The 13,747-nt window shown below is 51.9% G+C and overlaps 1 protein-coding gene across 1 annotated transcript in view; it reads right to left on the bottom strand.

The window, feature by feature from the left end:
* Nucleotides 1–7,242, bottom strand: part of FANCA (FA complementation group A) — a 43,363-nt gene extending 36,121 nt beyond the window's left edge. Inside the window, exons 1-7 of the mRNA XM_066242447.1 lie at nucleotides 7,164–7,242; nucleotides 6,655–6,764; nucleotides 6,336–6,420; nucleotides 3,379–3,521; nucleotides 3,163–3,258; nucleotides 2,156–2,229; nucleotides 332–441 (exon numbers count right to left, since the gene is read on the bottom strand). Of these exons, the coding sequence (XP_066098544.1) occupies nucleotides 332–441; nucleotides 2,156–2,229; nucleotides 3,163–3,258; nucleotides 3,379–3,521; nucleotides 6,336–6,420; nucleotides 6,655–6,764; nucleotides 7,164–7,242 (697 nt within the window). The remainder of the gene's footprint in view (nucleotides 1–331; nucleotides 442–2,155; nucleotides 2,230–3,162; nucleotides 3,259–3,378; nucleotides 3,522–6,335; nucleotides 6,421–6,654; nucleotides 6,765–7,163) is intronic.
* Nucleotides 7,243–13,747: the final 6,505 nt, after the last annotated feature.

Genomic DNA, 13,747 nt, shown 5'->3' with positions numbered 1-13,747 from the left:
CTTCTCCTGTGTGCCCTGGCCGGGAATCAAACCAGGGACTTCTGCACGCCAGGCCGACGCTCTACCACTGAGCCAACTGGCCAGGGCCCATCTCCATATTTTTAACTTAACACACCAGCTACAGGTAACACAATGGGTCGGCAGGCTGACTTACCAAACTTTGCACATAACTCAAGTTAAATGCGAAGGCACCATGACAGGTCTGGCCCAAGGTGATTTCATACTAGATTAACATACCATGGGTATGGGGCCTGTTCTGCTTCCCACAGATCCTCACAGCAGAAAGCTGACCTAAATTCTACCCAAGAACTCACCTCCATCATGAACTTACCAGACAGCATATCCCTGGTGATGTCAGCATGCTGACTGGACACGTTCTGCTCACACAGACAGCGCAGGTTCCTGAAGAGCCATGCCTCCACGGCCTCCACGTCTGCGTGGCTGGGGACACAAGCAGACAGCACACCTGTCCCACCGCTCCACAGCCAGCAGGCAGTTCTCTTTCCCCATCTCTTTAGGACACTGAGAATAAGCTGGCAACCCTGAGCTTTCTGTGCCAAGAGTCACAGCTGACAAGGAAATTGTCAGGGGTGCCTGCTGCTAACATCAGAAACAATCAATTTCAAGTTGTTTCCTTTTTTGGAAATAGCACACTATTGTTGGGAGGGGAAAGAAAGTTTCATACTAACAATCAGACTTAAAAAAAAAGATAGCATCAATTATAGTCTGTAGGTTGTCACCAAGGTGATCAGCCATGCAGGAAAATCCGTGTGACGATCCATGTGGTCTGCAAAGCCCTCATGGCAGGGAGGGCCCTCACCTGTCCCTCCTGTAGGTGTGCCTCTCCCTGATCTCCAGTGGTGCTGAGCATCTTTACGTGCTTGGCTGCCTGCACAAATTCTCTGGAAAACTGACTACTAAAATGCTTCATCCATTTTTAATTGGAGCATTCAGGCCTCCCCCACTTCAAGGTCACAAGGAATAATTCTATGATTTCTTCTAGTGCTTTTATAATTTTTTCCCCTTCTTTGATTCACCAGCAATGTTTTTGGTATAAAGACCCAACTTAAGAACCAGACTTGGCCCATGTGTGCCACCACCAGTGGTTTCAACATAGCATTTTCAGATCCGCTTGACAATCCTCCACACGAAATGCTGTTTTTCCAGACCAGAGAAAAAACATGCAGACCCCCGGCCTCCTGCTTGGCTAGGGGAGGAGTAACTGCCCAGTGACCGAGAGCAAGGAAGCGACCATCTAAGGATCCAAGTGCTGCTGGCACTTGCTTTTAATCAAGGAGTCTCTCCTTCACTCCTACATCAAGAGGCGCCTGGGGCGATCAATCACTGTCTGTGCTGCAGAAAGAATAAACTGGATTGGTTCCCCTTCTTCCAGACTGCTGGCTTAGCACTAGCCCACATCCAGTCTGATCATTCATCTGCCTGCTGCTTCCAAACTGTTCCCTTCACGTCCTCTTCCACACCCTCCCATCTTCATGAGTTGCGCCTTTTTATAAAATCCCTTTGAGTCTTGGTATTTCAGGAGGATATAAAAGTACTTGAACACATTCTGTCAACCATATTTACCCGAACATCTTTTCAATTTTTAAAAATACTTTATTGCATGATGTATCTTATACCAAGATAACATTACTACAACTATACATAATAAGACTTCAGTAACAAAAACGTCCTCTTTAAATAATGAAGTACAGTCAATTTTCAACAACATGGGGGTTGAAAATCGTATATAATGTTTAACTCCCCCAAATGTCTTTGTCCCTTGTTATTCACAGGCAACTGTTTCCAGGACCCCCCACCAATACCAAAATCTGCAGATGCTCGAGTCCATTAAAGTGGCACCTGACAATGTACAGAGCTGGCCAACTGCATCTGCAGATTCCCAGCTACAGATCGGAAATACTGTTTTATGAACCTCTCAGTTGGTTAAATACACAGCCCATGGATACAGAGGGCTGACTGTACTTACCGGAAAAAAAAAAATCCACATATCAGTGTACCTGTACAGTTCAAACACATGCTGTTCAAAGGTTGGCTGTAAGTTTCTCCAGGCAATTTTTGGCTTTGATACATAAATCATACAAGATTACAAAAAAATAAGCCATGTAATATTAAGGAAATGTTATAGTACCATTACCTTTCCAGGAACTCTTGTAGGCTCACAATGTTTTGTGTATGAAGACGCCACACAGCTTCGAGCAACAAAGAATCCTGAAAAAATAAGTGTTATTCATGCTGCATTTTCCTACAGAATGTTCAGCCTGTGTTCTTAACCACCAAGCTCTACTGAAAATTCAAGTCGAGCACAGCCTAAAACGTGTTTCACCCACTACAGTTTTAAAACACCGCACATTGCCGTCTTTCCCTCCTCGTGCCCGCCCCCCACCACGTGCAGGCTCACAAAGGACCCGCCCAGTCTAGCTTCACTACCCATTCCTAGAGCTTTCTCCCTGTGGTCAACACAGATTCCAAAATGTGAAGGGACATGCTGATCTCTTCTAGAATCCTTCATGGCCACTCACAGCTCCCAGGACAACTCACTCTTCCCCTGGCACAGCCCTCTGAGGTCTGGCCCCATCTCTCTTCTGTCCTCTGCAGCACAGACACGCGGTCCCCTCAGCCACCCTGCTTCACACACATCCGTCTCCCAGAAACCGCACTCCTCCTGGACTCCATGCATCTTTCCCAGCCATCCAGAAACAGTCGCCCCTCCTCTCTGCACCTGTGAACACTAACACAAGTGTGTGGGGGTACTTCCCAGTCGCCCCTCTTCTCTGCACCTGTGAACACTAACACAAGTGTGTGGGGGTACTTCCCAGTCGCCCCCTCTTCTCTGCACCCTGTGAACACTAACACAAGTGTGTGGGGGTACTTCCCAGTCGCCCCTCTTCTCTGCACCTGTGAACACTAACACAAGTGTGTGGGGGTACTTCCCAGTCGCCCCTCTTCTCTGCACCCTGTGAACACTAACACAAGTGTTTGGGGGTACTTCCCTCCCATACAGAGGCAGCTGAACACTTTTCTCCACTCTCTAATGAGGTGCTTGGTGGGATTCCTAAAAAAATGCGGGAGTCCTGTTGGGTTCAGCCAAACAACAGGATACTGCTCGGGAAACCCTGGAGTCAGTCACAGCCTCAGGTTTACCTGTACTTTCCACAGTTCTTGACAGAAGGAGAGACGGGAGAACATACTGCGTGCTAATAAATGCCCAGTGATTTCTAACAAGGAAGACAGTTTCTTCTGTAAAGAGAGGTTAAGTTTTTTTTAAAAATGGGCAAATACCCAAAACATAACATGCCCCGTTTCCCCCAAAGCTTGTAAGTGAGAGCAGCCCAGTTTCCGCATCATGCTGTGCCTTACTCTTTGCTCCGGGTCCAGCAGCACCCCGTGAGAGAGCTCAGCACGCGCCTCACAGATCTGCACAAAGCTGGAGGCCACCGTCTGGCTGGACAGGACCGCCACTGGGACCCCTAGCCGCGAGGCTCGATCCTGCAAAGCGGAGCCTTCAGACAACACAAAACACAAGAAAGACACTATAAAATCTAAGACAGAAGAATTCTTTAAAACACTTTTAAATTGTAGCACCACAGAAAATTGCTATTTGAAGGCAGAACTGATCTCCAGAGGAAACACAAGGTCCTGAGTGAGACGACATCAGACTGAAGCAGCTTGATCAGGGCAACTGAAGCCCATGACTGCATATGCGTGCTCCAGTTTCCTGGGACACAGAACAAGGGAGCTTGGCAGATAAACTTTTTTTTCTTTTTTTTTTTCCTGAAGTTGGAAACGGGGAGGCAATCAGACAGAGTCCCGCATGCGCCTGACCGGGATCCATCCGGAATGCCCACCAGGGGGCAATGCTCTGCCCATCTTGGGGCGTCGCTCTGCCACAATCACAGCCATTCTAGCGCCTGAGGCAGAGGCCACAGAGCCATCCTCAGCGCCCGGGCCATCTTTGCTCCAATGGAGCCTCGGCTGCGGGAGGGGAAGAGAGAGACAGAGAGGAAGGAGAGGGGAGGGGTGGAGAAGCAGATGGGCGCTTCTCCTGTGTGCCCTGGCTGGGAATCGAACCCGGGACTCCTGCACACCAGGCCGATGCTCTACCACTGAGCCAACCGGCCAGGGCTGGCAGATACATTCTGACTAAAAATTTTATCACCTTTTCCAAAGGAGCACAATAAATTAAGAACTACAGTAGACTCTTAATGAATTCCTGTTTTCCTAATTACTTCAGCATCAAAGACAGATCAGCTCCTACCGACGTTACAATGTCTGAGTGGAAAATGGGTGTTTTCCCAATATTATGCCATGCACCTGTGGGCAGCTAAGGCACAGATGTGCTGTCCTGGGGCTGCCAAGGGGAACCTGGGTGCTGGGCCCCTAGGAAGCCACCAGCCTGCACTCAAAGCAAAGAAACACTGGGCAGCCTGGAAACAGACGGTGCCTGTAAGTACCTTAAGTTACTTGACTTCCAAAACTAATTCTTTAAAACTACGTAGGCCCAGGACAGGTGGCTCAGTTCGTTAGAGCATCCTCCCAACATGCCAAGGTTGCGGGTTTGACCCCAGTCACGACACATACAGGAGCAGATCGACTTTTCTGTTTCTCTCCCTTCCTCTCTAAAATCAATAAATATTTTTAATGAAATATAGGATGCTGTAGTACATACCAATATATCACTGGAAACACTCACAGTAGTTATAGATTCCGAATGACATTATTAGGAACTACCAACTACTGTAGTGAAGAAATAATTTACAGTAGAGGCCCTGGCTGGGTGGGTCAGTGAATAGAGCATCATCCCAGCACACGGAGATAACAGGTTTGACCCCTGGCCACAGCTTGTGCAAGAAAAAAAACCAGTGAGTGTACAACTAAGTGGAGCAATGACTTGATGCTTCTCTATCCCTTCCCATCTCAAATCCATGTAAAAAGTAAAAAGAAAGGGCCTTTCTTTTTACTTGGCTCAGCGGTAGAGTATCAGCCCGGTGTGTGGAAGTCCCAGGTTTGATTCCCGGCCAGGGCACACAGGAAAAGTGCCCGTCTGCTTCTCTATCCCTCCCCCTCTCTTTCCTCTCTGTCTCTCTCTTCCCCTCCAGCAGCCAAGGCTCCATTGAAGCAAAGTTGGCCCAGGCGCTGGGGATGGCTCTGTGGCCTCCATCTCAGGCGCTAGAATGGCTCTGGCTGCAACAGAGCTCGCCCCCTGGTGGGCATGCCAGGTGGATCTCGGTCCAACGCCTGCAGGAGTCTGTCTGACTGCCTCCTTGCTTCTGACTTCAGAAAAATACAAAAAATAATAATAAAATAAAATAAAAATTCACAGTAGGTATAAAACACTAACTTCTAGCTATGTCCTTCTAGTGTTTCCATGAGAAAGTTATTTCTTTTTATTTACAAGGCTTTTTCTCTTTTATTAAGTACCAGTATGTATGGCAGTCACCATCTTCAGCAGGAAAAACTAAAAAATCCTTGAGTTAAAGGTCTCTTTATATTTCTGTGGTCAAAGATAAGGGCTTCTTAAGCAAGTTCTTATTTCCTGATTTAAAGTCCATACAAGAGTATGGCTAAGTCTGACCAGGCGGTGGTAAAGTAGATAGAGCATCGGCCTGGGATGCTGAAGACCCAGGTTTGAAACCTTGCGGTCCCCAACTTAAGCATGGGATCATAGACATGACTCCATGGTCGCTGGCCTGAGCCCAAAAAGGTCTCTGACTTGAAGCCCAAAGTTGCTGGCCTGAGCCCAAGGTCACTGGCTCAGCTGGAGCCCCCAGTCAGGGCATATATGAGAAAGCAATCAATGAACAACTATGGCACCCCAACAAAGAATAGATACTTCTCATCCCTCTCTCTCCCTGTCTTTCTGTCTCTTTCTCTTGCTGGTAAGTGTGACTTAGCTAGGCTCCCTAGAAAAATGCATAACTTGTCAAATTTAAACATGATATGGCAGTAAAAAGTCAATATATTTCACCAAGCTTACTGTTTAAAGTTATCTCAATAGAAACCAAACATCATCAAAATTAGTAAACTTCTCTGGCTTCCTGTCTCCCAAGTTTCCACCATTCCCTGAGTGCACCACTATCTACCTTTCCCAAGAGACACATGCTTCCTTCTGGCCCAAGTGAGTCAAACCGAATTTTTAAGTAACAAACCCATAACGTTCCCCATGCAAATCACAAGCACCTGCCTCCAGGTGGCTCACGTGCAAGGAGAGCACCCCCTACCCTGGGAGTTTGATCTCTGCTTCTCCTGAGCACATCGGGGAATGTTACAGAGAACTCCTGATGACACGGTGTGGAGGAAGACAGCGGCTGACTCACCGATGAGCGTGCTGGAGCTGCCGCGGCCCACCCACTCGTCCATCCATCCTCCGAGATGCTGCTTTGCAGAGGATGGGCCTTCGACCTGGAAGCACACAGAAGCTAGCGGTGTGTGCGGGAAAGCCTGCCTCCGGCCTCGTGCTTAGGTGTTTCGACTCAGCAAGTGGAGCTTTCTAGAGACTTCTCAGAACTAAGCGCCCCATTTTTTTCCTTGCCTGTCAGCACTAGGAGGGGTCCTCCCAGGCCCCCCCCCCGCGCTTTGCAGGCGCCTCCCGTGGAGAGCACCTGTCCCCCGCACCGGCCAGGCTCTGCCCCTTACCTCGAGTAGAAGCTGGCTCAGGTTCAGATGGCGTCTCAGGAGCCGCAGGGCGGCCATCTGCACCTGCTGTCCCCGCTCCGGACCGGCCTTCTGCTTCCTGACCCTGCCCGCTGCGGGACCCGGTTCAGACAATGTGACTGCCGTTCAGTGACCCCGCCGACGACCTGACCCCGGTCCCATCGAAAACGAGCGCCCGGCGCCGAGCCCAGGCCATACGCCACCGTCACGGGCGCTCCCGGGGCACCACACCCCCTTCGCAGAACAGCCTTTCCCGACGCCACGCCGGATATACACAACCACCCGGGGACAGAACGGGCAGGGAGCCTGGGCGCCGAGAGTTCGGAGGGTCGGTGTCACGAGAAGGGTCAGGGGTCGGGCCCGGAGCTGGCTGAAAGCAGCCTGCAAGCAGAGGACCGGGGCCTGCCGGGTCGGGCTGGAGGAGGCGCGGATCGGAGGGGAGCTCGCGCCGCCCGGCCCCTCCTACGCCCGGGATCCCCGCGCCCACTTACCTAGCAGCTCGGACCATGTCCTCTTGCGACCCCCGGGCCCCGGGTCTGCGGCCGCGTCCAGAGCGCGAGAGTCCGACATAGCGAGAACGCTGCACTCGGCCGCAGTTCCGTACGTCCGGCCCGCGCCGCCTTCCCATTGGCTGAGGCTCGCACCGCCTTCCCATTGGGGATTGGCTGAGGCCCGAGCTGCCTTCCCATTGGCTGCGACCCGCACCGTCTTCCCATTGGCTGCGGCCCGCTCCGTCTTCCCATTGGCTGAGGCTCGCACCACCTTCCCCTTGGGGATTGGCTGAGGCCCGAGCCGCCCTCCCATTGGCTGTCAGCGGCCCGGGACGAGACGTCGTGGGGCGGCAGTCTTCAGTGGCCGGAGCGCGGGAAACGCCTGACACCCGGCTAGGCGGAGCTGTTGTTGGCTTTGGCGGTTAGCGAGGCGTGTTCAAAACGGCATTGCTTGAGAGAAAACTGCGGCATCCCTCATGCTTCACTCCTGCCCAGCGACGCACAGCGAGGCAGGAAGAAAACCTGACAAACTCAAGCCCGGGGAGACGCTAAAAATCGCAGGCGGCGTCCTTCAGACCATCGGTGTAAACCCGAAAACGGGAGGTCGGCCCGCGGGCGCCGCCCAGAACGACCTGCGGTGACAGACCGGGCGCAGAACGACCTGCGGTGACAGACCGGGTTTGTGTCCCCGCGTTGGAGCCAGGCCTCGGGCTGTCACCACCGCCCCCCACTGTTTAGCCGCCACAGGTAACAGAAGCCTTCGCTCTGCGGAGGGAAGACCGCCAGGCCCCGTCCTGGGTCGGCTCGGCCGCGCGGCTTAGGGTCTCGGCCCCTCTGAACGCAGGCGCCCCAATAAGTTGTCTGAGCCTCACGTTTGGCCTGGCTTCCTTCTCCGCGCGACCTAACAGCGGGGCGGCCAGTGACACCCAGCAACTCCATGCTCCGTGTCATTTGACTTGTAAGTTTCTTGGCCGCGCGTGCGCGGCCCCCCCAGTGGGCAGCACAGCACCACCCTCGAGCCGCACACGCGGGGGTCGAAGCAGGGGGGACCCTCCGGGTGGGGAGTCCCGCAGTCGTCTGTACAAGGCCCATCAAATAATGACACGGGCTTTCTTATCACCTCAGGCGGGAAGAACGGTCTTGCTTTGTTGTTTGTTTTTGGACAGAGATGAGAAGCATCAAGTTGTAGTTGCTTCACTTTATTTGTTCATTTATTTGTCGTTTCAACGGAACGATGCTCTGAACCGACTGAGCTAAACCCGCCAGAGAAGCCAATTCTCACAGGTTCCCCCGTTCCCTACAACCTGTGCCTGATTTGGCAACAAGTTGGGGAGTTCCATGACCCCCTCCTCCAGTTCAAATAATTTGCTAGAGCGGCCCACAGAATTCAAGGAAATATGTTCACCAGCTTTTTAAAGGATATGGTCAAGGATCCAGGTGACCCGTCAGATGAAGGTAAACCAGGTAGAGGTCTGGGAGGGTCCTGAGTGCCAGAGCGTCTGTCCCCGTGGAGCTGGGACGCGTCAGCCTCCCGGAGTGGATGTGTTCATTGGAATGAAAGCCCTTCCAACCCCGCACGTTTGGGATTTTATAGAGGTTTCCTCACTTGGGCATGGTCGGTAGTTAACTCCACTCCCAGCCTCCCCCCACCTTCCCTGGAGGATGGGGGTGGGGCTGAGATTCCAAGCTTCTAATCGTGGCTGGGTCTCTCTGGGGACCAGCCTCAGTCCAGAAGCCATCTGGAGCCGCCCAGAGTCTGCCTCATTAGACAAAAGATGGCAAGGGTTTCAGGAGCTCTGCCAGGAATAGGGGCAGAGACCAATATATATAGATTTCGATTTCTACTATCTCACAGAGGGTTGAGTCAGGCCACCTTTCAGCTCAGTCTCACTGTTCAGGTTTTCCTCCGGCCTCTGCCTCTCCTGCTCCTCCTCTCTCTCTGACACTTCTGCCTAGCACACGTGGGGGTGTCCCTTAGTTCATTACACTCTCTATGGAAATGGACAAGAACGCGCACAGAAAGGAAGAATTTTTCCTTGTCATTGGCCAAGGTGGCAGGAAATCCTGGGGACAAGGTGGGTCTGTTGCAGACCCTGATCCCCACGCCCAGCCAGTAGAAAATGGCTGCAAGCCTTTTTTTTATATCTAAAATCAATAGCTTCTGGGGGCTCTTCAAAGCCCTGAGGGCAGAGGAGACCACTAGGTGGCTCCACGTGCACCCCTGTCCTGTTCTCTGGTTAAAGCGCCGCTTTTCTGCCTGAGAGTGAAGCCCCCTCTGGACCGTCTGCCCGCCGGGGGGCCGTGCTGACTGCTCAGGTCCGGCTCAGGACAGCCACGCTCTTTATTGTGACTGACACACAGAGAACGGGACCTGGTGTGGGACGTGAACACGAAGAACCCGTGAGGTCCGCGTGAGAGTTCTCGGAGCCTCGCACTCTCAATTCCGATGACGAGGAAACCACAGGGAACAACAGGCTAATTAATAAAAGGCAGATTGTAGGGGTGGGGGTGGGGGGGTGTCCTGTTAGCAGTCTTGTATCGCAGTTCTGCCCCTCCCCCTCCCACCCAGGCCTTACCTCAGAGAGACCCCAGACCACACCAAAAGCTGCCTGTTTTCAACAGCTTTGAGGTTATTTGAGGGGGAGTCTATTAAACTTTAGAGAACACCATTTCCACTTTAGCCATGAGTCACTCCGAGAAAAGCTTCTTTCTTATTTCCTCATGCTGCTGACTGGGATGGAGTCCTGATTATTTTAATTACTTTAATTAACAATAAAACCAGACTTGTGTTCTCCTAAAGCTTGCCAAATTCCAAAGTATAGACACAATAGTTCCTTTTTTTTTTTTTTTTTTTTTTTTTGTATTTTTCTGAAGCTGGAAACGGGAAGAGACAGTCAGACAGACTCCCGCATGCGCCCGACCGGGATCCACCCGGCACGCCCACCAGGGGCGACGCTCTGCCCACCAGGGGGCGTCGCTCTGCCACGACCAGAGCCACTCTAGCGCCTGGGCAAAGGCCAAGGAGCCATCCCCAGCGCCCGGGCCATCTTTGCTCCAATGGAGCCTTGGCTGCGGGAGGGGAAGAGAGAGACAGAGAGGAAGGAGGGGGGGGGTGGAGAAGCAAATGGGCGCTTCTCCTGTGTGCCCTGGCCGGGAATCGAACCCTGGTCCCCCGCACACTAGGCCGACGCTCTACCGCTGAACCAACCGGCCAGGGCCTATAGTTCCATTTTTTAAAAAAGATTTTATTTGTTCATTTTAGACAGTAGAGGGAAAGGGAGAGAGAAGAGGGGAGGAGCAGGAAGCATCAACTCCCATATATGCCTTGACCAGGCAAGCCTGGGGTTTTGAACCGACAACCTCAGCATTCCAGGTTGATACTTTATCCATTGAGCCACCACAGGTCAGGCAATAGGTCCATATTCTTGGTAACCATTAAATTTCTCTAACAAAGTGAAGTTATAAAAGGGCTTTACATAGACTTGGCCAGATGGCTAGGTTGGTCCCAAAGCACAAGGTTGCCAGTTCCATCCCCAGTCGAGGCACATGCAGGAGCAGATTGATGTCCCTGTCTCTCTTTCTCCTCTCCCTTCCTTTGTCACTAAAATCAATATTTTAAAAAAAATTAAATTAAAAAAATAAAAGGGTTTTATAAAACTTGCCAGCACATGGAAGCCATGTCTGGCTGGTGCTTGGAGGGATGCTACGCACAGACACCCCGCCCTCCCCCAAGGCCACACACCTGCTACCCTGGCTGTGTCTTGTCTGGCTCAAGTGCATGCTGCAGATGACGCCTCCTGCAGCTATGCAGCAGGGCACTTGTAGCATCAGTGAGACCACCAATATTTTGCATTTCTACCCTTAGAGGTTGTGTTGTAGGACGAGGTGACCAGAGGTACTTTGTGCTGCAGTGTGACCTCCTAACCAGGAAATGATGGCATTAGAGTTGGAGGGGTAGAATTCAAGAAACCCTCTGCTGTAAGCTCAGACTGCTCAGAGAGGAAAACAAGACAAAGAAAACCTTCCAGTCTCAGTTTCTCCATTTGTAAAACCAGTCTGACAGATGCCGGCAAGTTTCCCACAGAATGGGATGTGAAAGTCCAGAGCACTGTGTTCCTGGTCAAGAGCGACCTTTAGTGTTTAACCTGCAGCTGAGAGCAGGCTGAGACCCACCAAGGTGACGTGCTAGTGAAGAGACCCCATTTCATGCGAAGTGCTCCTTCCCTGAGGGCAATATCTAGACAGCCCACCATTTGGGAACAGCTAACATCTGTGCTAAGGAAAGATGTGGGTTGCTCCAATTCCTGGAGCACAGTTTATGAGACAGAAGTGGAGGTGGTGGGAGAGGCAAGGAGGGGTGCAGGCAAGAATGGGGAGTCTGTACTGACGTCCTTGTGTAGTGGCTGCCACGAATCTCAATTAGAAAAAGCCATATAATGAAGCTTGGCATGTGTGGGCGCATGCACACACACAATTCATTTAAATCCTACCACTCTGTGTGCCTCCCAGCAAAGTCACCCGTCAATGGCAGCGACGAACAAAATCACGAGTAAGGCAGCAGTGACATGAAAACGCTGGATGTTATGAACCCCACTGCTCTGCAGACAGGAGCCCAGGGGAGGAGGCAGCTCAGGAAAGGGTTAACGAGCCTCTGAACAAAGCTGAGCCCACTGTGGGGTGAGCCAGAAGAGGCCTATCAGCATCTGCCTTGAGAGGGACAAGGAAGCCCTAAGAGCTTGACCTTGAGCTCTTAGACCAGAGTCAGCCCACCTGCTATGCAGGTGGGGACACAGTTCCAGGTAGCCATGGGACTGGTTTGCACTTCAAAGTGACAGAATTTATTTAGACCCAAAGCAAAGAAGGGAACTGCCTGACCAGGTGGTGGCACAGTGGATAGAGCATGGGACTGGGATGCAGAGGACCCATGTTTGAAACCCCAAGGTCCTCAGCTTGAGCACGGGCTCACCAGCTTAAGTGTGGGGTTGCTGGCTTGAGCGTGGAATCACAGACATGACTCCATGGTCGCTGGCTTGAGTAAGGGGTCACTCACTCTGCTGTAGTTCCCCAGTCAAGACACATATAAGAATGCAATCAATGAACAACTAAGGGCCACAACGACGAATTGATGCTTCTCATCTCTCTGTCTGTCTGCCCCTATCTGTCCCTCTCTCTGACTCTGTCAAAAAAGAAAAAGAAAAAAAATCTGCCTTTAGGCCCTGGCAAGGTGGTTCAGTGGTAGAGTGTCAGCCTGGCATGTGAATGTCCTGGATTCAATTCCTGGTCAGGGCACACAGGAAAAGCAAACATCTGCTTCTCCACTCTTCCCCCTTCTCTCTCTCTTTCTCTTCCTCTTTTCCCGTCCTGCAGTCATGGCTTGATTGGTTCAAGTACATCAGCTCCAGGCAGTGAGGTTGGCTCTGGAGCCTCCACCTCAGATGCTAAAAATAGCTCAGTTGCGAGCATGGCTCCAGATGGGCAGAGCAATGGCCCCAGACAAGGGTTGTGGTCAGGGCACATGCAGGTGTCTATCTCCCCTCTTCTCACTTGGAAAAGAAGAAGAAAAAAATTCTGCCTTTGTTTTATTTAAAATCACCTTGTGAGTTTCACTTGCAGCATCTAGGACAGGGAAAGCTAGAAAGAGCATCATTCCTCCCTAAAAACAAGAAAAAGATAAATCTCAAGTAACGCATTTGCTTGAATACCTTAAAAGCAAGTAGCCTAATTGCCCTGGCCGGTTGGCTCAGCGGTAGAGCGTCGGCCTAGCGTGCGGAGGACCCGGGTTCGATTCCTGGCCAGGGCACACAGGAGAAGCGCCCATTTGCTTCTCCACCCCTCCGCCGCGCTTTCCTCTCTGTCTCTCTCTTCTCCTCCCGCAGCTGAGGCTCCATTGGAGCAAAGATGGCCCGGGCGCTGGGCATGGCTCTGTGGCCTCTGCCTCAGGCGCTAGAGTGGCTCTGGTCGCAATATGGCGACGCCCAGGATGGGCAGAGCATCGCCCCCTGGGGGGCAGAGCACCGCCCCTGGTGGGCGTGCCGGGTGGATCCCGGTTGGGCGCATGCGGGAGTCTGTCTGACTGTCTCTCCCTGTTTCCAGCTTCAGAAAAATGAAAAAAAAAAAAAAGCAAGTAGCCTAATTAACATCTCTGGGAAGAATCCCTCCAAGAGGGGCCGAAAGCACTGACTCACGCAGTACAGCACACACTGCAGACACCAGGTTTACCTGCACAGGGAAGAATTCAAATGAGATATTTGCGCAACTTGCTGACAGCCACACATGGGTAGTGTAAGAGGACAAACTCAGGAGCCTCCACCACAAGGAGCTTATGCCCACTATACCCACTTGTAGTTTCTCACCACACCTCCACCAGGAACTCATGAGGGTCTCCCACAGCTGTCAAACCTGGAAAAGTCACCTCTACCAGAAAAGCATCACTCCACTAGACCCTTCTCTCCTAGGAAGCCAAAGCCTTAATACAGTGGGTGGGCAGCCCTCAAGGCAACAGTGAAGACCACTGTGTTGGGGGCAGTCTACAGGAAGAGCCATCTACCCCAGGGGGGTGGGAAGAAACTCACCTCAGCCCAGAC

The sequence above is a fragment of the Saccopteryx bilineata genome, chromosome 9, assembly GCF_036850765.1.
Source record: "Saccopteryx bilineata isolate mSacBil1 chromosome 9, mSacBil1_pri_phased_curated, whole genome shotgun sequence".
In the NCBI taxonomy this organism is placed as follows: domain Eukaryota; kingdom Metazoa; phylum Chordata; class Mammalia; order Chiroptera; family Emballonuridae; genus Saccopteryx; species Saccopteryx bilineata.
The sequence above is the reverse complement of the archived record's forward strand: the minus strand, read 5'-3'. Positions and strand labels throughout refer to the sequence as shown.